Consider the following 27,918-nt stretch of genomic DNA (forward strand, 5'->3'; position numbering starts at 1 on the left):
GTGTTGTGAACTTTTGCAGCGCGTTTCTGTATTGGGTTGTGTTGTGAGTATTTGGAGCACACGTGTGTTGTGAAACTGATGAAGATGTTTTCTTAATTTGCGAGTGTTTTTTTCTATTTGCATGTGTTTTTTTCTATTTGCATGTGTTTTTTTCTATTTGCATGTGTTTTTTTTCTATTTGCATGTGTTTTCTTCAGTTGCAGCGCGTTGAGCTCTCTCGTCCACCCTATAAACCAGTCAAATGGCCGTGATCAGACTGGTTGCTTACCGACGCTTTGCTGGACGCTAAATCCAGTCAGTCGCGACGTGTATGTGTTTTAGGGGGCTCCTATTTTGGAAGACAACATCAGAATTGTAGTTTGAATTGTCAGAATTGAAACATTGTAGTTGACACCTTGAGAAGGTGTCCTCTCCATCTGAGGTGGAATTGGTCTGTGGAAGCTTAGACTGTTATTTTAATAATTTTCTGAATGTGTAGACATTTATTTTTGAATGTTGTTCTATTAAGTTGTTGATCTAGTTTAGCTGGCCCAGGTTTGTTTGGATAAGGAGATAAGGAGACCGGTTTACACACAAAGTTATTGCCGTTGAGTTTCCTATGTTTTGAGACTTCCGTCATTAACGTTACATGCGGGACTCTTGCGCCGAACACAACTGTGAATTTCTGTTAATGAAGACCTCTTAAAGCGGTGAGTTGAGTTCACTATTCATTCCAAACATTTTGTAGCTTACAATTTGAATCTTATGTAATTGTATGAGTCAAATGTTTTAGCCAGTTTAGTTTTTTAACTTCCTGATGTGCCGCTATCTTCTCCGTCACAAGTATTTGTTATTTGTCATAAATGTCATTCAAACTTATTTTTGGAAATCAATGTAACATTACTTTTAATGTTACATTGTAGAGTATAGAGGCTTTTGTTTTTATTCTTGTTTATGTTCGAGGCTGATCATTTCCTTTTCATTATTGTTTTTAGATCAGACAATGACGTCAAGCACAACGGGCTCATCGCTGGGTCGTCTGGGTCTAATAGTGACGTTGGGTGGTGTCATCTCTCTGATAATCATGTTTTTCTGGTCTCCACCTCCAAAATACTGTCCTCTTCCACTCCCTAGACCTGAACAAAACAAGTCTGTCGAGAGTAAGAGCTCTCTTACTGATGCAGAAGAAGACAAACCTGTTCTTCTAATATGGATCTGGCCTTTAAATCACAAGTTTGACTTCAGTGAATGCAAAACAATGTACAATATCGATGGTTGTCAGTTGACGGATGATAGATCTCTCTACAGCAATGCAGACGCTGTCCTCATTTTTCACAAAGCTATCAGTTGGCACCTGACCAACCTTCCTCCATCTCCTCGTCCTCCGTTCCAGAAGTGGATTTGGTTTCATGTCGAATCACCGACCAACACTCATAAAATACCAGGTCTGGAGAACCTGTTCAATCTCACTCTCAGCTACAGACATGATGCTGATATTCCTGTACGGTTGAATTTGATCACCAGGAAGAAGCCAGATGAGGAGTTTGTAATTCCCAAAAAGGACAAACTGGTGTGTTGGATTGTGAGTAACAATGGTGCCAGGTCAGGTGTCGGCACAAGGAACAAGTATTACCAAGAACTCAGCAAATACATCCAAGTGAATATGTTCGGAAAGGCTTATGCAAAATTTCTTGGTTATGACGAATACTATCCTACTCTAGCTAGCTGCAAGTTTTACCTTTCCTTTGAGAACTCCATCCACAAGGACTACATCACTGAGAAGATGAATGGGCCGCTTGCTGCAGGAACCGTCCCTGTGGTTCTCGGTCCTCCCAGAAAAAACTATGAAAACTTTTATCCCCGCGATGCCTTCATTCATGTGAATGACTTCCCAGATGCAAAGTCACTAGCAGAATATCTTCTTCAGCTGGACAAGGACGAAGAAGCTTATCGCAGGTTCTTTAACTGGAGGAAATATCTCTCTCCAACTCCTCATTTAATACTAAAAAAACAAGAGTTTATTCTGCCAATTTGCACCGCCTGTGACCATATAGCACGACACCGAGAATATAAAGAAGCTCATGATATTTATGAATGGTATTTCAACTAAAGTCACCTCAGATTCATTTTTGGGGGTGTTCTTGTTATGGAGTATACGTTTAACTCCTTGTCGGTTGTAACTTTAAATGTTAAAGGTTTGCGGGACAATCTGAAAAGAAAAGCAATTTTTTTGTTTTGTAAAAGAAGTGCAGCTCTTATCTTTCTTCAAGAAATTCATTCAGGGGAAACGGATGTTACATTTTGGAGGACGCAATGGGGAAACTCACATTTTCTTTAGCCATGCAGCAACCACTCGGCCGGGACTGCAATAATGTTACATAGGTTTGGGACTGTATTAGAAATGTTACGTTCGGATGAAGGCAGATGGGTTTGTGCTGTAATAAAACAAGATAACGCCACTTTTATAGCTTGTTGGGATACAACTCGCGTGCATCCAATAGAGATAAGCTTAAAAGGTTGCACACAAAATATAATAATGCTTATTTTATTTTGGGTGGAGATTTTAACGAATGTATGGACGATCACCTGGATAGATACCCCCCTAGACTTGATAGCAGGATGAATAATGATCTAATTTTTTTCCTGTGCTCCGATCTCTCCCTTATGGCGCTTTTCCACTGCATGGTACGGCTCGGTACGGTTCGTCTCGGCGCGGAACGGTTCGGCTCGCTTCGCTTTTCCACTGCGTGGTACGACTCGACTCGGTACGGCACGGTTCGGTTCGCTTTAGCTCGGTTGCTTTTCCACTGCAGTTAGTACCGTTTCAAAGTGGGTGGAACTGATCGTTAATATGTCGCCTCTAATTTGTCCCTACACTGTTTGTAGGTCCGGCGGCAATCAACGAGAGGAACGTCTGCACCTCGTCCACTGACCACGATTCAGCCATTTCTTTTGTGATTTTTTTTTTACTTATTTTGTCAAGTAAATACTCTAAAAACAGTTGCTACTGCGTTGGCTGTTGTCTGGCTATTTAAATCTAGCGGGTTTAGTGTCTCGTGTTGAAAATACAATGACGCTGAAGTGACGATTCTGTCTGATCAATCAGTGATCTGCAGTGTTTTCACGTCACGTTTAGTATCGGTACGGTACGCTTGGAACTTCAACAGAGGTGGTACCATTTAAAACGAGCCGAAGCGAGCCGTACCGTACCGTACTATGCAGTGGAAATGCGCCATAAGTGAGCCGTACCGAGCCGTACAGTACCATGCAGTGGAAAAGCGCCAATACTGATGCATGGCGGTTCTTTAATCCTTCTACCAAAGATTTTACCTGGTCCAATAGAAGCTTGTCTCTTAGATCTAGGATTGACTTTTTCTAAAAGAATTGGCCATGGACCCATTTAACATTGGAGTCAATGGCCATGTCCGAAAATGTCATTAAAACAACCTTTAACATTAGTTTTCAAAACTGTGCAACTCACCGAGTGATTAGTGATGTAATGTGAACAAATGTAAACACTTTCCGTTTCCGGTAGCGCATTTATATTAACGAGCACTCAGTCCTTCAACAGAATTCAATGGGATTTTACAAATTGACGAATAAAACACGACAGAAACTGTATTTAGCAACACTTTTTGTTTCTGGAACATCAACTAACATCACTAATCACTCGGTGAGTTGCACAGTTTTGAAAACTAATGTTAAAGGATGTTTTAATGACATTTTCGGACATGGCCATTGACTCCAATGTTAAATGGGTCCATGGCCAATTATTTTATAGTCAAAAACTCGAGAGAGGAACCATTGTCAAAAAAATGTTGTCCACCACTCTTGTTCATCCAAAACAAACTACAATATAGACTCAAGGTGTTAAATACCGGAATTATCCTTTAACATCGACGGAGAAACCTCTAAAGACCCAAAAGAAATATCAGAATCTGTTACCAAATTTTCTTGCAATCTTTATACCTCTAAATTTAACTATGCCATCTGTGAAAAGTTTATTGATATAATTAAACACCATATTACAATTATTAATCGTGAGTATAGTCAAATTTGTGATGCTGATTTGTCAATAGATTAAATTAAGCAAGCTCTCCATTCAATGAAAAAAGGTAAATCCCCTGGTATTGATGGGCTTTCAGTGGAATTCTGTCTCCACTTTTGGGAGCTTATTAAATTGCCTTTAGTCGGGGAGAGATGACAGCTACTATGAAACAGGGAGTTATATCCCTTATATCCAAGTCGAGCAAGTATTGATTGACAACTGGCGGCCTATTACTTTGTAAACATTAGATTAAGCCCGCGCTCAATCGGCCCGCATCCGACCAGCGGGGAAGGTCTCTGCGTGTTACTGTCTTTCCGTGTGGCAAAGTAATTGTGATTAAATGCAATACATTTTCTCATGTATTAAACTCGTTATTTCATTTGACTCCATACATGAAAAGGTTTTAATGATATCTGTGCATCATTAAATGCGAGCGAATGTTTGATTCTGTTTAACTCTTAATGAAAATAACGACAGAGTCAGTTAGAATAAAATCTAATGTTTACCATTTATTATGTCAGGTAAATGTATCATGCCAATTACATAATCAATTTAAAGATAATCAATACAAAACATCAAATGCTCTGGAATAAAGAGAAGAGATGCGAACCTGACATTAGGAAATCCATGATGCTGAAGTCTTTGAGGTCCTACATCACGAGGTACAGAAGGCCCCGGACTCTTTGCTGTATTTAATTACATAGACAGAACCGGTTTCACATGAGCATCTGTTAACAATGGGAATTTACATTAGGAGGTTACACCTACTGAGAATATTTGCCTACCTTCATTTGTGTGTCAGTTATCTCTAATCTCTTAAAAATCTTATTACCTTTTGTTTTACTCTTTGGGAATGAAACATTTGTACCCTGAGACATTTAAAATGATACTAAACATGTATAATACTCGATAATAATCATTCACATTAAACCATATATTTTTTTGTGTAAATTTCAGGTGATCTTAACATGAGAGAGAGGTGAGGGATGAGGGAAAGAAATGTAGATTAGGATGACTCGAGGTGAGTGAGATAGTGCTTGAGGGCTCAAAATGTTAATTTGGTCCTTTGTCTTCTCAAGGAGTGGTCATACCTCAACAGTTGTTCCAGTTTTTCCAGTCTTACACCACCGTTGGGGCTTACTTGAAGCTGGCTTGCATTTTGTGCTTTTGTATTATATCCATCCAAAACCTGTAATAATTAGTTCTATGTCCTGAGCAATCTTGTATAAGGTGACCTTGGTGGGATGTATCCGCTATATCCTTGCAATGTATCCGTCATAATCTATACGTAAAGGCATCTCTGCCTCAACCTGTAATGCAGTCACTGGTGATGATTTAAATGCTCCAGTACAAAATCCGAAGATCCTGTGTCTGTTCCACATCAACTTTTTTAAGGTTTGATTCTGATGCTGACATATATGCTAGGCAACCATAATCTAACGCTGTTCTTAAAAGAGCCTGATAGATGTATATGAGCGATGTTCTGCTTGCTCCCGTCTTCTGGCAGCGAGAGTAAAAAGAGGAGTGTTAAAGGTGGGGTATGTGATTTGCAAAACGGCTGGCAGATTTTGAAAATACACAACTCAAATGGTCCTACCTTCTTTCCTTTGACTCCACCCACTCAAAGAACATGGAGGGGGGAGGGGGGGATGGTACGACCGATTGATTGACGCACTTACTGTCCAATGATTCTAGGTGGTCTTGGAAATGATTGGCTGGAGTTTTTCGAGTCCTGCCCGTTCCACAGATGATTAAATTGCTTCATTTTTATTTCAGTGCTTCTAACTCAGTGGCTGTAAGTGGGTTAGGAATAGGATTTTAAGTGATTTTGAAAAAATGGCCAAAAAAGAGAATTACATACCCCACCTTTAAGTATATGTCACAATATGAGTGGCAAAGCCATGTTTAGTCTACACAGTGACGTCATTTAAACGTGCGTGCCTGCGTGCATATACAGTATATGTTATGAGCATGCGCAAAATAAACTGTTCTGTGGTAGTGAGTTCCCAGAGGAAAGAGATGATGGTTGTCTTTCTCATTTTTCTCCCGTGTATAAGTTAATCATTTTGGTGACTGTGACACGCGAAAGACTGCTGCAGAAATGTCTAACGCAACAAGGAAACACAACCTTTTAACACAACCTTTAACCCCGCGTTAGGTTGTGCCGTGCGGTCCCACACTTGTTGAACTTAGATAATTATAACAATCTCCACATGGATCTGACAACTCTGTTTGCAGAAAAGTGTTATTTGGCAAATTAGAAGTTTTGACATCCCAAATAATTGTTGAACAAAACTGTAGTTTTGAGGAAACAAATGATAATTCGAAACCAGTGGGAAACTCCCCCTGAGGCTAGCTAACTAGCAAATGGAATTGATGTATATATTTATTGATGGAAGTTTTTTTTTACAAAATTAGTTGTTGGCTGTTTTATTTTTGAATGTTGTTCTATTAAGTTGTTGATCTAGTTTAGCTGGTCCAGGTTTGTTTGGATAAGGAGAAGCGTGTTTCAAAGCGTCAGAGACCGGTTTACACACAAAGTTATTGCCGTTGAGTTTCCTATGTTTTGAGACTTCCGTCATTAACGTTACATGCGGGACTCTTGCGTGGAACACATCTGTGAATTTCTGTTAATGAAGACCTCTTAAAGCGGTGAGTTAAGTTCACTATTCATTCCAAACATTTTGTAGCCTACAATTTGAATCTTATTTAATTGTATGAGTCAAATGTTTTAGCCAGTTTAGTTTTTTAACTTCCTGATGTGCCGCTATCTTCTCCGTCACAAGTATTTGTTATTTGTCATAAATGTCATTCAAACTTATTTTTGGAAATCAATGTAACATTAGTTTTAATGTTACATTGTAGAGTATAGAGGCTTTTGTTTTTATTCTTGTTTATGTTCGAGGCTGATCATTTCCTTTTCATTATTGTTTTTAGATCAGACAATGTCAAGCACAACGGGCTCATCGCTGGGTCGTCTGGGTCTAATAGTCACGTTGGGTGGTGTCATCTCTCTGATAATCATGTTTTTCTGGTCTCCACCTCCAAAATACTGTCCTCTTCCACTCCCTAGACCTGAACAAAACAAGTCTGTCGAGAGCAAGAGCTCTCTTACTGATGCAGAAGAAGACAAACCTGTTCTTCTAATATGGATCTGGCCTTTAAATCACAAGTTTGACTTCAGTGAATGCAAAACATTGTACAATATCGATGGTTGTCATTTGACGGATGATAGATCTCTCTACAGCAATGCAGACGCTGTCCTCATTTTTCACAAAGCTATCAGTTGGCACCTGACCAACCTTCCTCCATCTCCTCGTCCTCCGTTCCAGAAGTGGATTTGGTTTCATGTCGAATCACCGACCAACACTCATAAAATACCAGGTCTGGAGAACCTGTTCAATCTCACTCTCAGCTACAGACATGATGCTGATATTCCTGTACGGTTGAATTTGATCACCAGGAAGAAGCCAGATGAGGAGTTTGTAATTCCCAAAAAGGACAAACTGGTGTGTTGGATTGTGAGTAACAATGGTGCCAGGTCAGGTGTCGGCACAAGGAACAAGTATTACCAAGAACTCAGCAAATACATCCAAGTGAATATGTTCGGAAAGGCTTATGCAAAATTTCTTGGTTATGACGAATACTATCCTACTCTAGCTAGCTGCAAGTTTTACCTTTCCTTTGAGAACTCCATCCACAAGGACTACATCACTGAGAAGATGAATGGGCCGCTTGCTGCAGGAACCGTCCCTGTGGTTCTCGGTCCTCCCAGAAAAAACTATGAAAACTTTTATCCCCGCGATGCCTTCATTCATGTGAATGACTTCCCAGATGCAAAGTCACTAGCAGAATATCTTCTTCAGCTGGACAAGGACGAAGAAGCTTATCGCAGGTTCTTTAACTGGAGGAAATATCTCTCTCCAACTCCTCATTTAATACTAAAAAAACAAGAGTTTATTCTGCCAATTTGCACCGCCTGTGACCATATAGCACGACACCGAGAATATAAAGAAGCTCATGATATTTATGAATGGTATTTCAACTAAAGTCACCTCAGATTTTGGAGTATGTTAAAAAATTGTGATTAATTTTTCTGATGAGAAGTTGACATGGTGTCAACATATTGATAAAGTTTGAAATAAATGTGAAAAGATTAATAATGTTTTGAGGTGTCTGTCAGGGCAAGACTGGGGAGCAAGCAGAACATCGCTCATATACATCTATCAGGCTCTTTTAAGAACAGCGTGAGATTATGGTTGCCTAGCATATATGTCAGCATCAGAATCAAACCTTAAAAAAACTCGATGTGGAACAGGCACAGGATCTTCAGATTTGTACTAGAGCATTTAAATCATCACCAGTGACTGCATTACAGGTTGAGGCAGAGATGTCTTTACGTATAAGGAGGGTTAAGATTATGCTGGCGTATTGGATACATTTTTTGGAATAATTAGTTCGTTCTGAGCTTGTAAGGTGACCTTGTATCCCACCAAGGTCACCTTACAAGCTCAGAACGAACTAATTATTACAGTTTTCGATGGATTTAATGTAAAAGCACAAAATGCAAGCCTCAGCCAGCTTCAAGTAAGCCCCACGGTGGCATTATCAACTGTACCACCATGGAAATTCATAAAGTCATATGAAGATATAAGCCTTCAACAAATGTTAAAAGAAAAATCTATAACTATGCCACAGAGGATAATAGTTCAAAACTATATGGACCTTTATCAAGATAAACTATTAATATTTACAGATAGATCAAAGCAGCAGAGACAGGCCGTACTGGTGCTGCTTTCTTCATTCCTCGTTTAACGAGTTTGTTTACCCATAAAATCTTTAAGATATTAGTTTAAACTTATTTGGCTTGCTGTCCACTGGAGAGGGGCTCAATGAAGCAGCTTCAACTTTTCTCTTAGTCGAACATTATTAAAGTTAGAGATAATTTAGAGATATCAGCCGAATGGTTTATTGCAGGCGCTAATGGATCCAAGTTTGTATCTCGTAAATTACCGCGTTAATAAAGCCCGGAATGGCACCAAATTTCTACAGTAGTCCAAATAGATTCTGTACTCATAAAACGAGGCATTGGAAAGTTTGTAACTTTCATGCTAGATATTTATACAACCTTTAAAAATATATATGTTCATGATTTGTAATCACAATGTTTTTTCTTTTGTCAAATCAACTTATAATGTATTTGGTTCCGTTTATTTTGATAATTTATATGGTTCAGATAACATAATATTTTGAGTTTCTGATGATTAAATCAATCTCCTGTATTGTATTAACTAAATTTCAATTAACTTAAAATTTTAAGGCAACCAGGTTACTTACTTTTTTAAGTTAAACCAACAATATATTTGTTTACAGTGTGCAGGCTAGTGTGCATACTAGATGACATGTAGTTGGAAAGTTACTTATAGTTGATAGAATGTCTAAAGCGGACCATTGAAATAGTGTAACATCATTGTTCTTCATCGTGTTTGAAGTTGAAGAAGAGAAAAGATCCTGCAGCATTTGAGAGACAGATACAGACACTTATAACTCAATGCAATGCATGACACTATTGTGTGTATTGTGTGAATTTGCAGCACAGAAGTATATGCTTAAACTACTTCAAGTTGAGTTAAATACTATAATAAAGTGTCTGACAAAAGAAGAATTAATAATGATCATATAGTAATAATTAAGCTGATCGTGTGTGTGTATTATTTACAATTATAACAAATAAAGGCTTGAAATATCTCACTTTGGATGTAGCTAATGAGTCTATATAATATATATGGTCCTTTTAAGTTGAACACCTGTAGGTGAAAAACAGAATGTGACAAAAGAAGTGTGTCTGCATTCACAGTACTCATAAGAGGAGGCAGGAAGGATGACCTACTACTTCTTCTGGTGAGATATGAAGTGTGCATTCGTGAATGGCAGTGAAGCAACTCGACTGACGCTCACATGACAGTGACATTACATTCCCTCTGGGGTATTTCGGGTCAAAAATGGCCCGAAGCGTTTAAATAAAAAAATGTAAAAAATCGTAGCTTCATCGGAATGGTCCGAAACTTGGTGACTTTATTGGTACTTGGTATATGAACACCCAAAAAAATTGGGGACAGGATTTGATAAGTCTAAGTGGTCGTAAAAAAATAGTCACACTCAGGACCTTCGGGTCAAAAATGACCCCCATAGGAGATGAATGGGAAATTGGCAAAAATATGAAAATACAGAGTTTTTTTGTGCATACAATCTACAAATCAGCCAGGATGCAGAAAAAAAATGACTCAACAGTGAAGGGGTGAATCTCTAAAACATCAAGAGTGCAAAACAGACAGAAAAAAAACACACACACACACACACACTTATATACACAAAAACACACTCACACACAAATGAACGCATGTCATTCCAAAAGCTAATTTTGGGAAATGTGTGAAATAAAAGCAATTATTAACCAACCAAACAAACAAAAAACTTTACAAAAATAGTCTTTGAGAATCTCTTATTATATATTAAAATCCACAACCTGAAAAAAATAGGGAAATATGTGCAAAAACAACTAGAATTCACAAGCCTTTCTTAAAATATGATATTGCACAATAATTATGCTCACTACATCCACCAGATTACACCAATCTGACTTCAAAAATTGTTTTCTATAGGCCTAGTCTCTACTTTAACCTGAAATACAGCATTAATAAAAAAATATCTATTATATTCAATGGGGAAAAAATGGATCATAATTATTGGATAAATATTAATTATTATCATCAAATTCTCTCAAAACACCAAACAAAAAAAGAAAAAATATTATTGAACAAAAATACATTTCATTGATTTTGCTGGGGGGAAAAAAATATCTGAATAACGCCCTCCGGGTCATTTTTGACCCGAAAGTCCTGAGTGTGAGTCATAAATGAAATACCCTAGAGCAGTGGTTCCCAACCCTTTTTTGTCTGAGACCCCCTTTTTCCCAAGAAAATATTTTAGGGGCACATTTAATGATATTATCGCTCTTGTAAGCTTGCAGCAAGGATGACAAAATATGTTGTATTCAAACAAACTGTATGTTTACTATAACCAGATATGTTTATGCACAAATAATAGCCTATACTATTGAAAATACAATAACAAAAACATCAGTAGGCCCTTTGTAATTTAAAAACGTAAGCCTAGGAGTAGCCTATAAATTGGCCTTATTTGAAATGTAATAAAAATATTCACACTAGTGTGTAGGTAAAAAATAAAGAATATAGGCTATTACTAAATGACTGCTGTCTGGGACCTCAATACTTGTATGTTATTTGTGAGGCTTTATTTTTGACGCTTTGGGCGCTATAGCGAGCGATAATAAACTAGCGTTTATAACAGAATAATGCGTCTTTCGGAAGAACATTGTAGCCGGAACTACTTCTCTCTGTGTACATCTATGACGAGTCACGCAGGTCCTGGGCTACTCCGCAGCGGCAGCGATCCGAACCAGTGTAAAATAGTCCCAATGTAAACACATTATTATAGGAGTACCATAGTGGCTCAGGATAAGACAAAAACACGGATTGGAAAATTGATTCATGATGAACTCGCTCATTTTATAAATTTTGAACAGAAAAAAATGAAGGACTTTTATTTAATTATCATTGCTCAAAACTTTTCAGAATATGTCGCGACCCCCCACAGAGCTCGCTGAGGCCCCCTTGTGGGCCGCGACCCCCCTGTTGGGAACCGATGCCCTACTAGAGGGTTGATACAGACACTCATACTATATCAAACATACAGCCGCAAATGAATAATAACTTATTCAAAATAAGTACCTGCTCAAGAGAGTACCGGTATATGATTTCATATGCAGCCAAAATGTCTTTTCATTTCAGAAACAAACAAAATGAGAAATGATTAATAATTTTATTGTTTATTGTAAAAACATCTGAAATGTTCCTCCTGATGTGAATGTGGCGTAAGTTAGAAGAGTTCATGCGCCTCTTTAAAAAGATCGTCTCTGGTTTTGAATGGCACAGTTAGTAATCTGCTTTTAACTTATTAACACAAGATGTGTGACATTCCTTTCCCTGTGGTTGAAATTCAAACAATCGCTGGAGACTGACACACTTTGAATAAAACAAACGAAAACACATCCATCCCATGCATCTTAAAAAACTCAAACGTCCAGTCCTGGTCAGAAGTCCACAGCCTTCAGCTTCTTCTCCTCCTGCTCGGTCAGAGGCTCCCGCGACAGGATCTTCCCGTGCAGACGGTGATGTTTCCCGATGCCCAGCTTGGGTAAACCTCGATTCAGGCCCTCCAGCAGAACGCAGGACTTACACAAGGCCTGACTGGAGATATAGCCACAGCGCGAGCACGTTCCCTGGACCGGCATCTTCACCCCGTCCTTTACGGAGAGCGTCTCCCCGGAGTGGATGACGTCGATGATGGAGCTGGGCCTGATGGACTCCAGGTCTTTGAGAAAGGCGCGAGCGTGACCCCGGTAGGCGTTCGGCGAGTAGATGCACTCTGTGGAGAAGTAATCGAGCTTCTTAAAATAGGCGTAGAGGACGATTTCTTTCTCGTAGGCGTATTTGAGTGGCTTGCAGCGAGGAATGGCGCCCTCTCCTTCGCTGGCCGTGCTGATGGAGGTGCAGCGCCGGAGACGGGCGATATCCCCACGCAGGACGTTCATCAACACCGTCTCTGCCACGTCGTCCGCGTTGTGACCTGCTCATTCAACAACACAAACCTCAGTATGCCGTTCACACTTGGAAAATGCATTCCATCTATTTCTGAGAGACTCAAAGTGTATTTCAGAATACATTAATACGAATGAAACACATAAAATATCAAATTGATAAATGCTTATATACATTAGGGTTATGCTTCTGTAAGGTTTAATCTAATGTTTTCAGGATGATTCAGTCATATTAAATAATATTTGTAACTGGTTAATTTAGGTTAGCACATGAAACAAACATGTCAAGATTATGTTTCATACAGTGTGTGTATGATATGTATATGTACACACACACACACAAATATATATATATATATATATATATATATATATATAAATAATACAAATATAATATACACACACATTATGTAAATAGTATATACACAACTTTTGTCAGATGCGATTAATCGATTTGACAGTACATGTGTGTATATATATATATATATAACATATATAGAATGCGTATTTTAAGAACATTAGCTGGGTTTTTTATTTTTGCATTGTGACATTATTTTGATAACAATTGGCACTTAATTTTTAATGTGTAAACAGTTTTAATTTAAATGATCATAAATGTAAGACAGTACAACAAAAAATGTGTTGTAAAAAAGTGACTTTTCTTATTTGCAAATAATTGCATACTTTACTGTGATGAAAATGGTCTTAAAAATATGTAAAAAACATAATATGTGAAATTAAAAGCTATTAAAGACTTTATTGGCTCTATATATATATTTAATGTATATCTCAATAATAATAAAAACGTCATCATCCTTCCAAGAAGTGAATTTAAGGAAACATTTGAGTTTATTCTTCTTTTATTTGAACTTTATCTTGTTTAGTATTGTTTATTCGTAGAGGATGATCTTAGAATTACCCCAATGTTGAATAGTAAATGATTCAAAATGGAAATATATAACAAAAACTAAAATGTGAGAATTAAATTATCTAAAGAGGATGCATATATTTAAATGTATTAAGTTAACTAAGCCTGAAGTTAACTCTGAAACACATGATTTGTCTCGCAGAATGTCTCATGTTGGAAAAGACATTACTCGCCTGTGCATATCTTGTCCACTTTCAGCATCATGGCTCCTCGGTCCAGCGCCTGCCTGCGAAACACACCACAGAAAGTGCAGTTGTTCTTCAAGCCCACCTGCTTTACGATGGCGTCCATCGTCCAGCCGTACAGCTCTTCATAAGACACGATCTTCAGCGGCAGCTCATACTGCTGCTGGTTCCTCTTCACCGTCTCCAGGGAATCATCTCTGTAACCCGTGATGCCCTCGTCCACCGACAGCAGCAGGAGGTTCAGCCCGTAACCGTAGCGCTCGTTCAGGAGCTTCATCACATGGGCCAGGACGGTCGAGTCCTTCCCGCCCGAGGCGCCGATGGCCACGGTCTCCCCTCGGTTGAAGAGTCCAGCAGACATGATGGTTTGATGGATCTCCTCCTCAAAAGCCCAGAAGAAGCAGTCCTTACAGAGGGAGTGTGCAGTCTTGGGCCGCTTGAGCACGGCCCGTCTCTGAGCGCAGTTACTGCACTGGACGGGCATGATGCCGATGCGCACGCAGCACTGCAGAGCATTCAGAGTCATATCAGAGCTAAACTCTTCCAAACACATGCTAAACTCATCCAAACACATGCTAAACTCATCCAAACACATGCTAAACTCATCCAAACACATGCTAAACTCATCCAAACACATGCTAAACTCATCCAAACACATGCTAAACTCATCCAAACACATGCTAAACTCATCCAAACACATGCTAAACTCATCCAAACACATGCTAAACTCATCCAAACACATGCTAAACTCATCCAAACACATGCTAAACTCATCTTTCAAGCTTTTAGATGCTACTGTCCTCAAAATATCAACGTCTGGTCATTTAAAAGGCATTTATAAAAAAATAAAAAAAATAAATCATGTAGCTACAAAGACCAAATTTATACTGCGAAAAATGTATTTTAGCATGTTTTTTTTGTTTTTGTTTTGTGTAAAGTATTTCGTTTTTATTAGATTACATTACATACACTGCAAGGAAGTGCTAAGGGTTTTTGGAAAAGTGTGCAAAATGTACAAATAAATTAATAATAACTAATAGGTCACTAAAATCAAATTATTAAAATAAATAAATTGATTAAAAAAAATTGGTCCCACTTTATATTAAGTGGCTTTAAGTACTATGTACATACATTGAAATTAACAATTTGATACAATGTACTTATTGTGCACATACATGTTTTTACATTGTACTTATATTTTAAAAATACCAGCATGTAATTACAGCTGTGGTAATTAATTTATGTATTTACATTTGTAATTACACTGTTGACCCTTCCCTTACATCTTAACCCACCGTTAAACTTAACCATACCAGCACACCTGTCCCTAACCTTACCCGTATCACATCTCAATAGCAGCAAAAGTGTTGTACAATACAACATAAACACAATAAGTACATTGTACTTATTTTTTAGATGTAAGTACATAGTACTTAAAGCCACTTAATATAAAGTGGGACCAAAAAATTTATTCAAATAAATAAATAAAACACGATACATCTACATCAAGTACAGCATTGACTGTTAACTGTTCCGCGGACCAGATTAAAAACGAGAGGAGATCGAGCTTTTGCTGTCGCTGCACCAAAACTTTGGAACCGCCTCCCTGTCCCCATTAGAACTGCTTCTTCACTGCTTGAGTTTAAAGCAAAACTTAAAACTTATTTTTTTCCTTTGGCTTATAACTGTAGTTGATGTGTGCTGCTGTGTTTGGTCTGTTTTGTATTTCGTTTGTAATCTATATTGTACTCGGTGCGGAATGCTGATGTACAGCACCTTGGTCAACAATTGTTGTTTTTAGTGGTGCTATATAAATAAATCTGAGTTGAGTTGAGTATTATAGCGAGTAGAAAAAAAAAACATAATAATAAAACATAATAAAAACTAAATATTTTCCCAAAAATATTTCATGCATTTTTTACTGGATAGATTTTGCCTTTATACGTGAAAATGATTGTGATCAAATAGTTTAATCGCATCCAACATAAATGTTTGTTTATATAATATGTATGTATGTGTGCATATAGGCTACATTATATAAATATGTGTGTGTGGTTAGACAGATAGACAGACAGATATAAAAAAAACTAACTTTTATGTTAGACGCAATTAATAGTTTTGACAGCCCTATAGTGAAAATATATATATCTGCCTTTCAAATTGTAGGATGACGATGATCATATTTTGGGGTTGTGGAATCTAAAAGATTGAAACCCCTGATTTAACCCTTTCAGCATTTGACATAAAAGTTTAAAGCAGGAACATTTCGATTTAATGAACGTAAATGTTTCATGTTGTTTAGTTTGGGGGAAAAGTAGGTGATGATGGTCCTTTTGAATTATAGTTATTTTTATATTTATTAACACAATACAGTATGTTTGATTCGAAAGATGTTAAAGACTAAACATTTACTTATACAACTATAAAGCATAGTTGTTGGATTGAATTGTATGCACCTGATCCCAGTGATTACAAGCAGAAGGGTTTTTAACTAGTTTATGGTCAATTTAAACAAACTAATAAGTTACCTAAAATAAATTCAGTGTCTGAAAGGGTTAAACAGTCAGAAATTGTATGAATGAATTTGAAAGTATTTAAGACAATCGAAGCATTTCACAATAATTTTAGAGAGGAACATATTATTACACAAGAAAAACGGAACACTACAATAGCAGTTGAACTTTATGAAACTGATCAAATATAAACTACAAACCTGTAAGTACTTCCTACGGGGTGAAATTCATTTAGACAAGAGTGAAGATGTGGGACGAAGACGTGTTTGAGTAAATAAAACGCTAAACCAGGGTTATAAAACAAATATCTGACGAGTTTAACGACAAATTAAAAAATAATAATCCCATGATTGCTTTTAATGTTAAGCCAGAACATCTCGGCTGCTGTGATACACACGTTTCAAGCACGTCACTTCCTGTTTGACTGTTTGAGTTCTGGCGCCCTCTTTTGTCCTGGCATAAGAGTTTAAATTTGAACTTTTATGTAAAATATGTACAAATGTTATGAGTATGAGGTAGCCGTTTAAAAAAATGTATTCAATATTAAATGTACAATACGTTTGCCAGTGTAAATGAAAATTTTAGACCATGTGTAAACTTTCAAACAGTGCAAATCAATGCAAGAAGGTTGGAAATTTCAAAGCCTACCTTATTCCTTGACACTGCCTAATTCTAATAATAGTAAATATACTATAATATAATAATAGGCTGTATAATAAAAACAGTGTTATTTAAATAGATGCTAACAAGTTGCTACAGCACCCAATGATTAGTCTGTAATATGTGTATTTTTTTGTTAACATTCTGTTAACCATTTGTATTAAACAACCAGGCAACAATGAAAGACATGAAAAATATATTTAAACTCAAGAAATGTCCTCTCACTTTCAACTGCTTTATTTCCAGCATATTTATCTTAACATGCTTAAATATTTGTGATTTATCAAATGAGACATAAACCAAACAAGTTTCCAAAGGTGTCAGTAACGAAGTACAAATACTTTGTTACCTTATTAAGTAGACATTTTGGGTATCTATACTTACTGGAGTAATTATTTTTTCAACCGACATTTTACTTCTACTCCTTACATTTTTACGCAATTATCTACTTTCTACCGATTTTTTAAAAGTAGCCTTGTTACTCCTATTTCATTTTGGCTTATTTTTATTCCGGCTAAATAAATACTAAAATGCGGTCATTTTCAATGGGCATATATGCATTGTGGCTGAAACAGGTAGCCTAGTGCATCCCAAATTTTTCAACATTAACATTTTAATATAACATTATAGTCATTATGGCCTTTAGAAAAATGTTTTTTGAGGAGGTGGGGGAGTGCACTATAGGCCTCTGTGGCACGGCCTAAGCTTTTGTCCTTAATGGCATTTTTTCCCTTACATTACTTTTACGTAGTTTTGAAACCAGTAGCATACTTTAATACTTTTACTTAAATAAAATGCTTGAGTTGATACTTCAACTTCTACAGAAGTCTTTTTAAACCCTATATCTATCCACATTATTCCTGCGTCCCATGACGCTTTGCGCGAATTATGGGTGTAACTTCCGTTAAGCTGTAAACAATCAGTGAAAGGCTCGCTTTATGAACACAATACGTTAAAGTGTCACAGTGAGATGACATTAACTCACCCTTCAACTATCGAACATTAAAACGACATTTAAAAGTGTAAAAGTATCAACAAGGTATAACCCCAAAAGCACGAGTCTTGGTTAAATATCACTGTAACTCATGTTGCCTTAATCAAAAATGTGAATTAACTTTCATTACGTGATACTATTTCAAAGTGATTTCCGTCATTTTGACAGATTATAAATTGCATTTACCTGTGAAAACAAACCTGGAAAAAGAGAGGATTTGAGGAGAATAACGAGAGATTCGTTGTGCATTCCAGTGAATAATTAATGGAATATCGTAAATTAAATTCGCGAGAACAGTCCACAAATGCGCAGTATATGTTGTCCTTTTTCATACGTTTACAGCGGATTCCAAAGGGAAAAAAGAAAATAATCACGGAAAAGAAAGCAGTGACTGAAAAGAGCTCGACATGTTATAACATGTCACGTTAAAATACCAAGTATAACGTTATTCTCATGATGCCTAAACCTAAATCATGAAGGAAAATTGACAGCTCATCCAGTCAAACTGACGGATCTGCTTTATTTGTAAGGCAACATTATGATTTGAAATGATTAGTTTCAGTGTTTTTGAATGGAAGTTCCCCAAACCGGAAGTGCCACCCATAATTCAAAACGCAGTAAGATCGTCAGTAATGAATGTGAACTTTTGACACCTCTGCAAGTTTCACTGTCAGACATTGAACACTGAGTCTCTGAGCAGAGCGGGGGTCAGTATCAGAAGCAGCAGCCAGTGTATCTGGTGTTTCCAGTCCTGCAGTTCATCTTATCTTCATGGACTGAGCCAGATCTGCCCGTTCTGGCTGTGAGATGGCACTCCTCAAGCACGTCTGCGGGCCGGGGACACATGATCACACGTGGGTTGTCCCAGATCTGTAGCTCTGTTGGTGTCTTTACATTACAGACATTGGCGTATTGCTCTGTTCACATGCAGTCCTCATGCCTCCTCCCGCAGGACTAACACAGGAGATCAGGGACCCTGGGCATCTTTCTCATGGTGTATTTCAGAGACAGTAGAAAAGTCTCTTATGTATTTGTGACCTCAATTGTCTTCCGCCTGTAAACCAAGGTTCCAGTCCACTTTTAGACACACACTTGCGAACTTCCCTAAGCACTTCCCCTCGAGGGAATCCCTGCCGCCATTTTGAAGTGATCCACTTTGTGAAGTGGACGAGGGAAGTTTATATGGACAGACCCTCGTTCCCTCGATTTTGACAAAGGGAGCGAGTCTACTTCATGTACACTTCAGGCACCTATACGTCCCACAATGCATTACGATTGTGACGTCACCACAGATCTCGTCTAATTACCACCACAAAAAACATATAATTTATGGTATTTCAATTATATATTTTTTTTATTTAAAACAACCCAAGCACACCTTTATACATTTGGATGCTGCATTAAACAAATTATTATTTAAAAAAAAAATATTAAATCAAGTTGATTCCAAGTGATCAAGGGCTTAGCACGTTCCAGTTCAGCATTGCGGTTTCCGCCTGTAGTGGCACTCGTGCAACGTAAGCAATGACGTACATCCGAGTGAATGGCGGAGGGAAGTTAGCGAGTGAAAGGCATGGACTGGAACGCAGCCCAAAAGTGTAAACCTTAGGGACCGTTCCTTCTTCTTCTTCTTCTTCTTCTTTTAAATTTTATTGCCGGTTGGCAAACCATTAAAGGTGCATTACCGCCACCTAGACTGGAGTATGGACAGCAGCTTGACAGGAAGGAAGGATGAAAAAAAAAAAAATACATTCACATTAAATTCTTTCACTTATCCCAATATTTTTTGTATATTTTGAATAAATATTGTACATTTTCCAAGACATTGTTTTTCCCAGCAGATTTTCTAGTGTCATATTTTGATTTCCACCTTGTATTTCTAACGCCATTCTTTTTTCCTCAAATCTTTTACAATCTAATAAAATGTGTTTTACTGTCTCTTGTGTGTTACAGTGGTGCAAAGTCCAGTGAGGTGTTTAATGTGAAGTTTAAACCAGCGTGACACAAGTCGAGTAATTATCTTTTCTTCTTTTGGATTTCTGCCCTGCTAAAGCTTATGTCTACTTGTTTTTGTACATTATACAAATGTGGTCCAGTATCAGCTATATCCCAGTATTCCTGCCATATGTATGTCCCTTTATAATGGTTTTAATTTCTGCTCTACATAACGGTATTGTATATCAACTTTTTCATGTGTTATTGATCCTTTTGCCAAAACATCTACAATCTCATTTCCATCACATGCAGAAACCCAAAGGAATGACATCTTGTCCGCTATCATACAGTATTAAAAGCAAGTGGAATATTTGATATATTATATCTTGTCTGCATGATGCTTTCCCAGATTGTAAGTTGTCAGAAGCTAAGGTAACATTTTGGTTTTGATTATTTTCTTCCAACCACTGTATTTCCAATAAAATATATACCGATAAATGATCTGTTGATCTTTTTTGGACTGCTATTTCATAATGAGGAATGAAGAAAGCAGCACCAGTACGGCCTGTCTCTGCTGCTTTGATCCATCTGTAAATATTAATAGTTTTTCTTGATAAAGGTCCATATAGTTTTGAACTATCCTCTGTGGCATAATTATAGATTTTTCTTAGAACATTTGTTGAAGGCTTATATCTTGATTTTATGAATTTCTAAGGTGGCACAGTTTATAATGCCACCGTGGGGCTTGAAGCTGGCTGAGGCTTGCATTTTGTGATATATCCATCCAAACAACAGTAATAATTAGTTCTATGTCCTGAGCAATCTTGTAAGGTGACCTTGGTGGGATGTATCCCGCTTTGTCCTTGTAAATGTATCCAATACGCCAGCATAATCTTAACCCTCCTTATAGACATCTCTGCCTCAACATGTAGGCTAATGCAGTCACTGCTGATTGAAATGCTCTAGCACAAATCTGAAGATCCTGTGCCTGTTCCACATCAAGTTTTTAAAGGTTTGATTCTGATGCTAACATATATGCTAGGCACTATAATTAAAAGAGCCTGATAGATGTTTATGAGCGATGTTCTTCTTGCGAGAGTAAAAGAGGAAACACAACCTTACCTGACCCTGACTAACATGCAGGTCCGTAACATTTAACCCCGCGTTAGGTTGTGCCGCGCGCACCCCTACTGGTTGAACTTAGATAATTATAACAATCTGCAAATGGATTCTGACAACTCTATTTGCAGAAAAGTGTTATTTGGCAAATTAGAAGTTTTGACATCCTAAATAGCCTAATTGTTGAACGAAACTGTAGTTTTGAGGAAACGACTGATAAGTAATTCGAAACCAGAGGGAAACTCCCCCTGACGACGTTCGGCTATACAGTGAAAGAGAAACTGAGAAGAAGATGAGACAGAGAATGACGGCAGAATGGAGATGATTATCCGCTCGTTATGAAGATTGTCTGGACCGAATAAGTTTGGAACATAATTTCCAGTTAAGAATTTACAATAGGCTTATTTTGTCTGCAACTATAGCCTATGCATGAAATATCGCACCCGTTATTTAGGGTGTAACTGACTGTATTGTTATTATTTTATTTTTCATTGTTTTCAAGTTGTTGATCTAGTGTAGCTGGTCCAGGTTTGTTTGGATAAGGAGAGGCGGTGTTTCGAAGCGTCAGCTTTACACACGAAGTTATCGGCGTTGAGTTTCCTATGTTTTGAGACTTCCGTCATTACATGCGGGACTCTTGCGCGGAACACAACTGTGAATTTCTATTAATGAAGACCTTTTAAAGCGGTGAGGAGTTGAGTTCACTATTCATTCAAAAACATTTTGTAGCTTACAATTTGATTCGTATTTAATTGTATGAGTGTATGAATGCATGACATGCTTTAGCCAGTTTAGTTTGTTAACTTCCTGTGTGCCGCTATATCGTCTCAGACACATGATAGCCAGCTGGCATTTTAACGTAGCGAGTCAGCGTTGAAACAACATCAGGTGTCAGTGTTGGATAACCGTTGGATTTTGTTCATGGTTGTAAAAATAATGTTGATTTGACGTACAACTCAAATTTAATTTATATTTCTATGTTGAATCCATAGTGAGTTAACAACACCTTTTCAACCATTTGGTGTTCAATGTTGTTTTGACGTTGAATTAATGTTTTTTCATAAACTGGTATTATTTCAACCACATTTAAACGTTTAAGGTCAGTCGAATGCCAGCTGTATTTCATTGAAACTTATTTTTGGAAATCAATGTAACATTATTTTTAATATGGAGGCATTGTTTTTATTCTTGTTTATGTTCGAGGCTGATCATTTCCTTTTCATTATTGTTTTTAGATCAGACAATGACGTCAAGCACAAAGGGCTCATCGCTGTGTCGTCTGGGTCTAATAGTGACGTTGGGTGGTATCATCTCTCTGAGCGTCACGTTTTTCTTGTATTCACCTCCAAAAAACTGTCCTCTTCCTCTTCCACTTCCTAGACCTGAACAAAATAAGTCTCCCGAGAGCAAAAGCTCTGTTACTGTTGCAGAAGAAGACAAACCTGTTCTTCTGCTATGGGTCTGGCCTGAAAATTACAGGTTTGACTTCAGTGATTGCAAAAAGTTTTACAATATCGATGGTTGTCATTTGACGGATGATAGATCTCTCACTAGCAATGCAGACGCTGTCCTCATTTTTCACAAAGCCATCAGTTGGGACCTGACCAACCTTCCTCCATCTCCTCGTCCTCCGTTCCAGAAGTGGATTTGGTTACATGTCGAATCACCGACCAACACTCATAAAATACCAGGTCTGGAGAACCTGTTCAATCTCACTCTCAGCTACAGACATGATGCTGATATTCCTGTACGGTTGAAATTAAAGACCAGGAAGAAGCCAGATGAGGAGTTTGTAATTCCCAAAAAGGACAAACTGGTGTGTTGGATTGTGAGTAACAATGCTCCCTCAACAGGTGTCGGCACAAGGAACGAGTATTACCGAGAACTCAGCAAATACATCCAAGTGCATATGTTCGGAAAGGCTTATGCAAGATTTCTTGGTTATGACGAATACTATCCTACCCTAGCTAGCTGCAAGTTTTACCTTTCCTTTGAGAACTCCATCCACAAGGACTACATCACTGAGAAGATAAACGGGCCGCTTGCTGCAGGAACCGTCCCTGTGGTTCTCGGTCCTCCCAGAAAAAACTATGAAAACTTTGTTCCCGGCGATGCCTTCATTCATGTGAATGACTTCCCAGATGCAAAGTCACTAGCAGAATATCTTCTTCAGCTGGACAAGGACGAAGAAGCTTATCGCAGGTTCTTTAACTGGAGGAAATATCTCTCTCCAACTCCTCATTTAATACAACAAACCCAAGAGTTTATTCTGCCTATTTGCACCGCCTGTGACCATATAGCACGACACCGAGAATATAAAGAAGCTCATGATATTTATGAATGGTATTTCAATTAAAGTCACCTCAGATTTTGGAGTTTTTTTAAAAATAGTGACGAGTTTTTCTACATGTATTTTTTTTAAATAATCATTGCTAATTATTTTTATGACTGATCACTTATTGAAAAAAGAAATTTCCCTTTTTCAGGATACTGTATTTTTAAGATAATTTTGTAACACCCAAGCGTTACAGATCTTCTTGTAAAGTGTTTTTCATGCGTTTAATGAATCAATTAAACAATAAACAAGTCTTGCACCTGCGGAACAAGTTAAGGTTGTAAGATTCTTGGGAGTGTTCTTTGATGAGAAGTTGACATGGTGTCAACATATTGATAAAGTTTGGAATAAATGTGAAAAGATTAATAATGTTTTGAGGTGTCTGTCAGGGCAAGACTGGGGAGCAAGCAGAACATCGCTCATATACATCTATCAGGCTCTTTTAAGAACAGCGTTAGATTATGGTTGCCTAGCATATATGTTAGCATCAGAATCAAACCTTAAAAAACTCGATGTGGAACAGGCACAGGATCTTCAGATTTGTACTAGAGCATTTAAATCATCACCAGTGACTGCATTACATGTTGAGGCAGAGACGGTGGCATTATAAACTGTACCACCTTGGATATTCATAAAGTAGATATAAGCCTTCAACAAATGTTCTAAGAAAAATCTATAATTATACCACAGAGGATAATAGTTCAAAACTATATGGACCTTTATCAAGATAAACTATTAATATTTACAGATGGATCAAAGCAGCCGGAGACTTCATTCCTCATTATGAAATAGCAGTCCAAAAAAGAACAATAGATCATTTATCGGTATATATTTTATTGGAAATACAGTGGTTGGAAGAAAATAATCAAAACAAAAATGTTACCTTAGCTTCTGACAGCTTACAATCTGGGAAAGCATCATGCAGACAAGATATAATATATCAAATATTCCACTTGCTTTTAATACTGTATGATAGCGGACAAGTGTCATTCCTTTGGGTTTCTGCATGTGATGGAAATGAGATTGTAGATGTTTTGGCAAAAGGATCAATAACACATGAAAAGGTTTATATACAATACCGTTATGTAGAGCAGAAATGAAAACCATTATAAAGGGACATACAAACTAAATATGGCAGGAATACTGGGATATAGCTGATACTTGACCACATTTGTATAATGTACAAAAACAAGTAGACATAAGCTTTAGCAGAGCAGAAATCCAAAAGAAGAAAAGATCATTACTCGACTTGTGTCACGCTGGTTTAAACTTCACATTAAACAACTCACTGGACTTGGCACCACTGTAACACACAAGAGACAGTAAAACACATTTTATTAGATTGTAAAAGATTTGAGGAAAAAAGAATGGCGTTAGAAATACAAGGTGGAAATCAAAATATGACACTAGAAAATCTGCTGGGAAAAACAATGTCTTGGAAAATGTACAGTCTCCTAATGAATTATTTAAAAAATATTGGGATAAGTGAAAGAATTTAATATGAATATATAGTTTTTCCCCCCCACCAGTCTAGTGGGTGACGGTAATGCACCTTTAAGTTAGTTTGCAAACCGCCAATAAAAATTCAAAGAAGAAGTTTGTGTAAAGTTTTGATAAGATTTTGCGAATATTCTGGACAAAGAGTGTTTTGACACCATGATGCAAGCAGGCCTACCTGTACATTTTTTCATCATACGTTTTTTTCGGGTTCTGAGTGTGTACGTCACCAAATCTAACTTTATATTACCTTAATCAGTGTCTTGTTGGCTAAAACAGCCCCATTTTGAAACATATCAGCAACTCCTACTGTTATAGGCTTAAAATATTGTTAACACAGCGGGGTTAGTTGAAGTTTTAGCGCAGTGTTACAACAACTAAGCCGACTGACTGAGCCACACAAATGATCAGGTTTGAGTATTATATATATATATATTGCCACATTTAACTTTGTTGGACTTTCACAAAGAAACGATGATTTTTCCCCACATTTGTTTATTATGCATTGATCACTTAAATAGCCTTTCTTTCATGCAATAAACCCCATAAATTTGATTTTGAGCTTGTTTTTATTATTATTTCTGATTTTTATTTAACCTTCATTTAACCAGATGATCTCATTGAGATTTAAAACCTCTTTTGCAAGAGAGACCTGGCCAAAATGGCAGCATACTAACAACGCATAGTTACAAATATGATCACCAAGCATACAAGTTACACAACAACAAATGATGTTTTATTAACAAAGTTCGGGAGGAGCACGTTCAAATATTGATCCAATTATCCCATCATTCCAACCAGCTGTCAACAATCAGTAATCAACATTTATATCCAATCAGCATGAGTGGTGACCTATACATACCATTTATTCTATCTAACTTATTCGTAAGTGTGAACTCGTGAAGAAACATTTAAACAAGATCCTCAAGATACACAAACCACATCAGACTACTTAAAAATACAATTTATACCTACCATAGGTATAAAGTGATTTAGGTAGGCCTATTTTAAAAACAGTGACAACAATTTATGGCATCTATTTCTAACACTTTCATACGAATGTTTAAGTTCGCAATTGCAAATCAGTCTGTAGGTGTCTGGGGCTGCATAACTCTATCCATGACATTGATCCATAATATAAGGATTGGATGAGGGATGGATGTATGGATATCTTTGATATCTATGCAGATGTACAAACAATATCAAACTATACAGATAAAATAGTACTGAATTATGTGTGTTACACATAAGTGTTACAAGTAACCCCTCTGTCTGTTACCTAACTTACCCTATATGCGGGGTTAATAACAGACAGAGGGGTTAGCATAGACAGTAAAGGGGTTATTTGTAACACTTAATGTGTAATACACATTTTAGTTTTGATATTGTTTGTAGGCCTACATCTGTAGCCTATGCACATTGTACATATACATTTTGACTTCTGTCACTTTTAGTGCAACTGTACGAAAATGGTATGGTCAGATGTGTAGGCTATGTTGCTTGTGTAAAAAAAAATTCCATTCCTAGTTTGCACCCGACACACAGCGGACTTTTCCCTCCACAGACACGTCGGTAAAGTAGGGAATGAACTTGCGTTCGGGGGGTAGGCTAGCTGTAGGCTACAGGTAGCCTATATAAGGACATCTGACAAAGTGGTTTGTCCGTCAAGAACCACGAAACAAAAATGTGAAGACTTGCGAAATCACCGTTACCATCATGTAGGCCTAAGTTGCGTGCGCCTTTCAAACCCGCTGTTATTATAGCAATACGCCATGGAACAAGCGCGCCGGCAATGTGAGAGGACACTCTGATTGGTTTATTTCACGTTACGCCCAAACCACACCTATGAATAATGAAGCGACTTCAGACCAACACATGTTAGATTTGCGTCGGGCACAAGAGTCGTTTATCCCGCCGGTATAATAGCAACAGCGCCCGGGATCCGCCCACAAAGTTACTTGCGTTTCGCGTTTGATACTTGCGTTTCAGATCGTTACAATAGGGCCCACTTCTCTCCTAATTCTCATTTGATCATGTATTGTTATATATAGGCCTATCTCCTGCTTTTACCTGCTTGTATTACTTCGTTACGTGGATGTTTGAGCAAAGGCACATCTGCGATGTGTATAAATCTGGCCCAATAAATCCCATTTATTATAGTTATATTGCATCAATTTAAGTTTTAACCACCTTAGACATCTGACATCCTGGATCTTCAGACACACTAATTATTTCAGGTTCGCCATATGACACCTTCATGGAAAGAGAGGTAGGCCTATACTGTTACTGGAAAAAGTATGTTGACTTTGCATTTGGTAAAATTTTATTTGATATTCAAATTATTCCCAGTACTGAACATTACACAAAGAGATACTGTTCATTTTTTTTGACAGTGTGTGAATACATCTGTTCCATACATCTTGTGAAGACTGTTGATGTTGAAAAATGTAAGTATCACTATACTTAAAAATTAAGATTACCCCAGAATGAATTGCATTGCTAGCCCACCCCGACACTTACACACAATAATACAGATAAATGCTGACCAATACTGAACTATATAACTTTTTTTTTTAACTGAAAGTGATACATTTTAGTAAAACAAGCTAAATGTAATTTGTTTTGTCATATGACATAGATATGCATGAATACACACTAGACAAATCTCAATTTTCAGTAAAGCAAATAATTAATGCATAAATGAATGAAATATTGAATTTACGTACAACAATAAGAAACATGATTAAATGAGTAAAAGAATGAATAAAAGTAACCATCACAATAAATAAATAAATACATATACAAGTCAACAACACATGAAACAAAGTTTTGTACTTATTGTTCTAACAATCCCGTATTTCCAGGCGGTGAACCCCACACTACTGCCATCTCAACACAGCGGTTCTCATTCTTCAGCTTTATTCTGATGGATCAGCTGACCAGCGTTCCCACCTTCCCCAGTCGCTGCCGTCCATCATGTCCATCATTGCTGCAGTCAGACTCGGATCATGGATGGGAAAGGGACATGACACCATCTTTGCCTGA

The 27,918-nt window shown here is 37.4% G+C and overlaps 4 protein-coding genes across 8 annotated transcripts; 3 read left to right on the forward strand and 1 right to left on the reverse strand.

Annotated features, from left to right (window-relative positions):
- On the forward strand, positions 1 to 2,438 carry LOC307011152 (4-galactosyl-N-acetylglucosaminide 3-alpha-L-fucosyltransferase 9-like). Its single transcript, XM_079636539.1, has 3 exons — positions 1 to 43; positions 198 to 689; positions 975 to 2,438. Exon 3 carries the CDS (start codon positions 983 to 985, stop codon positions 2,087 to 2,089), a length of 1,107 nt encoding a protein of 368 aa, XP_079492665.1. The 5' UTR covers positions 1 to 43; positions 198 to 689; positions 975 to 982; the 3' UTR covers positions 2,090 to 2,438.
- Positions 610 to 9,777, forward strand: LOC307011153 (4-galactosyl-N-acetylglucosaminide 3-alpha-L-fucosyltransferase 9-like). 2 transcript variants are annotated; one of them, XM_079636541.1, is made up of 2 exons: positions 610 to 689; positions 6,965 to 9,771. In XM_079636541.1, the coding sequence occupies exon 2, from the start codon at positions 6,973 to 6,975 to the stop codon at positions 8,074 to 8,076; it is 1,104 nt and encodes a 367-aa protein (XP_079492667.1). In that variant the 5' UTR covers positions 610 to 689; positions 6,965 to 6,972; the 3' UTR covers positions 8,077 to 9,771. The 2 variants fall into 2 exon arrangements, with proteins under 2 accessions (XP_079492667.1, XP_079492666.1); XM_079636540.1 differs by lacking the exon at positions 610 to 689 and adding an exon at positions 6,370 to 6,679 and having other exon boundaries at positions 6,965 to 9,777.
- Positions 625 to 23,984, forward strand: LOC307011150 (4-galactosyl-N-acetylglucosaminide 3-alpha-L-fucosyltransferase 9-like). 4 transcript variants are annotated; one of them, XM_079636532.1, is made up of 3 exons: positions 21,050 to 21,422; positions 21,544 to 21,728; positions 22,277 to 23,984. In XM_079636532.1, exon 3 carries the CDS (start codon positions 22,285 to 22,287, stop codon positions 23,395 to 23,397), a length of 1,113 nt encoding a protein of 370 aa, XP_079492658.1. In that variant the 5' UTR covers positions 21,050 to 21,422; positions 21,544 to 21,728; positions 22,277 to 22,284; the 3' UTR covers positions 23,398 to 23,984. The 4 variants fall into 4 exon arrangements, with proteins under 4 accessions (XP_079492661.1, XP_079492659.1, XP_079492658.1 ...); XM_079636535.1 differs by lacking the exons at positions 21,050 to 21,422; positions 21,544 to 21,728 and adding an exon at positions 625 to 689 and having other exon boundaries at positions 22,277 to 23,813; XM_079636533.1 differs by lacking the exons at positions 21,050 to 21,422; positions 21,544 to 21,728 and adding an exon at positions 6,634 to 6,679 and having other exon boundaries at positions 22,277 to 23,813.
- On the reverse strand, positions 11,925 to 16,788 carry LOC307012355 (cytoplasmic tRNA 2-thiolation protein 1). The gene is made up of 3 exons (XM_079638907.1): positions 16,534 to 16,788; positions 13,809 to 14,325; positions 11,925 to 12,736 (listed from the first exon to the last, which is right to left on the reverse strand). The coding sequence occupies exons 2-3, from the start codon at positions 14,302 to 14,304 to the stop codon at positions 12,201 to 12,203; spliced, it is 1,032 nt and encodes a 343-aa protein (XP_079495033.1). The 5' UTR covers positions 14,305 to 14,325; positions 16,534 to 16,788; the 3' UTR covers positions 11,925 to 12,200.
- Positions 23,985 to 27,918: the final 3,934 nt, after the last annotated feature.

The sequence above is a fragment of the Phoxinus phoxinus genome (assembly GCF_949152265.1).
Source record: "Phoxinus phoxinus genome assembly, chromosome: 15".
NCBI lineage: Eukaryota > Metazoa > Chordata > Actinopteri > Cypriniformes > Leuciscidae > Phoxinus > Phoxinus phoxinus.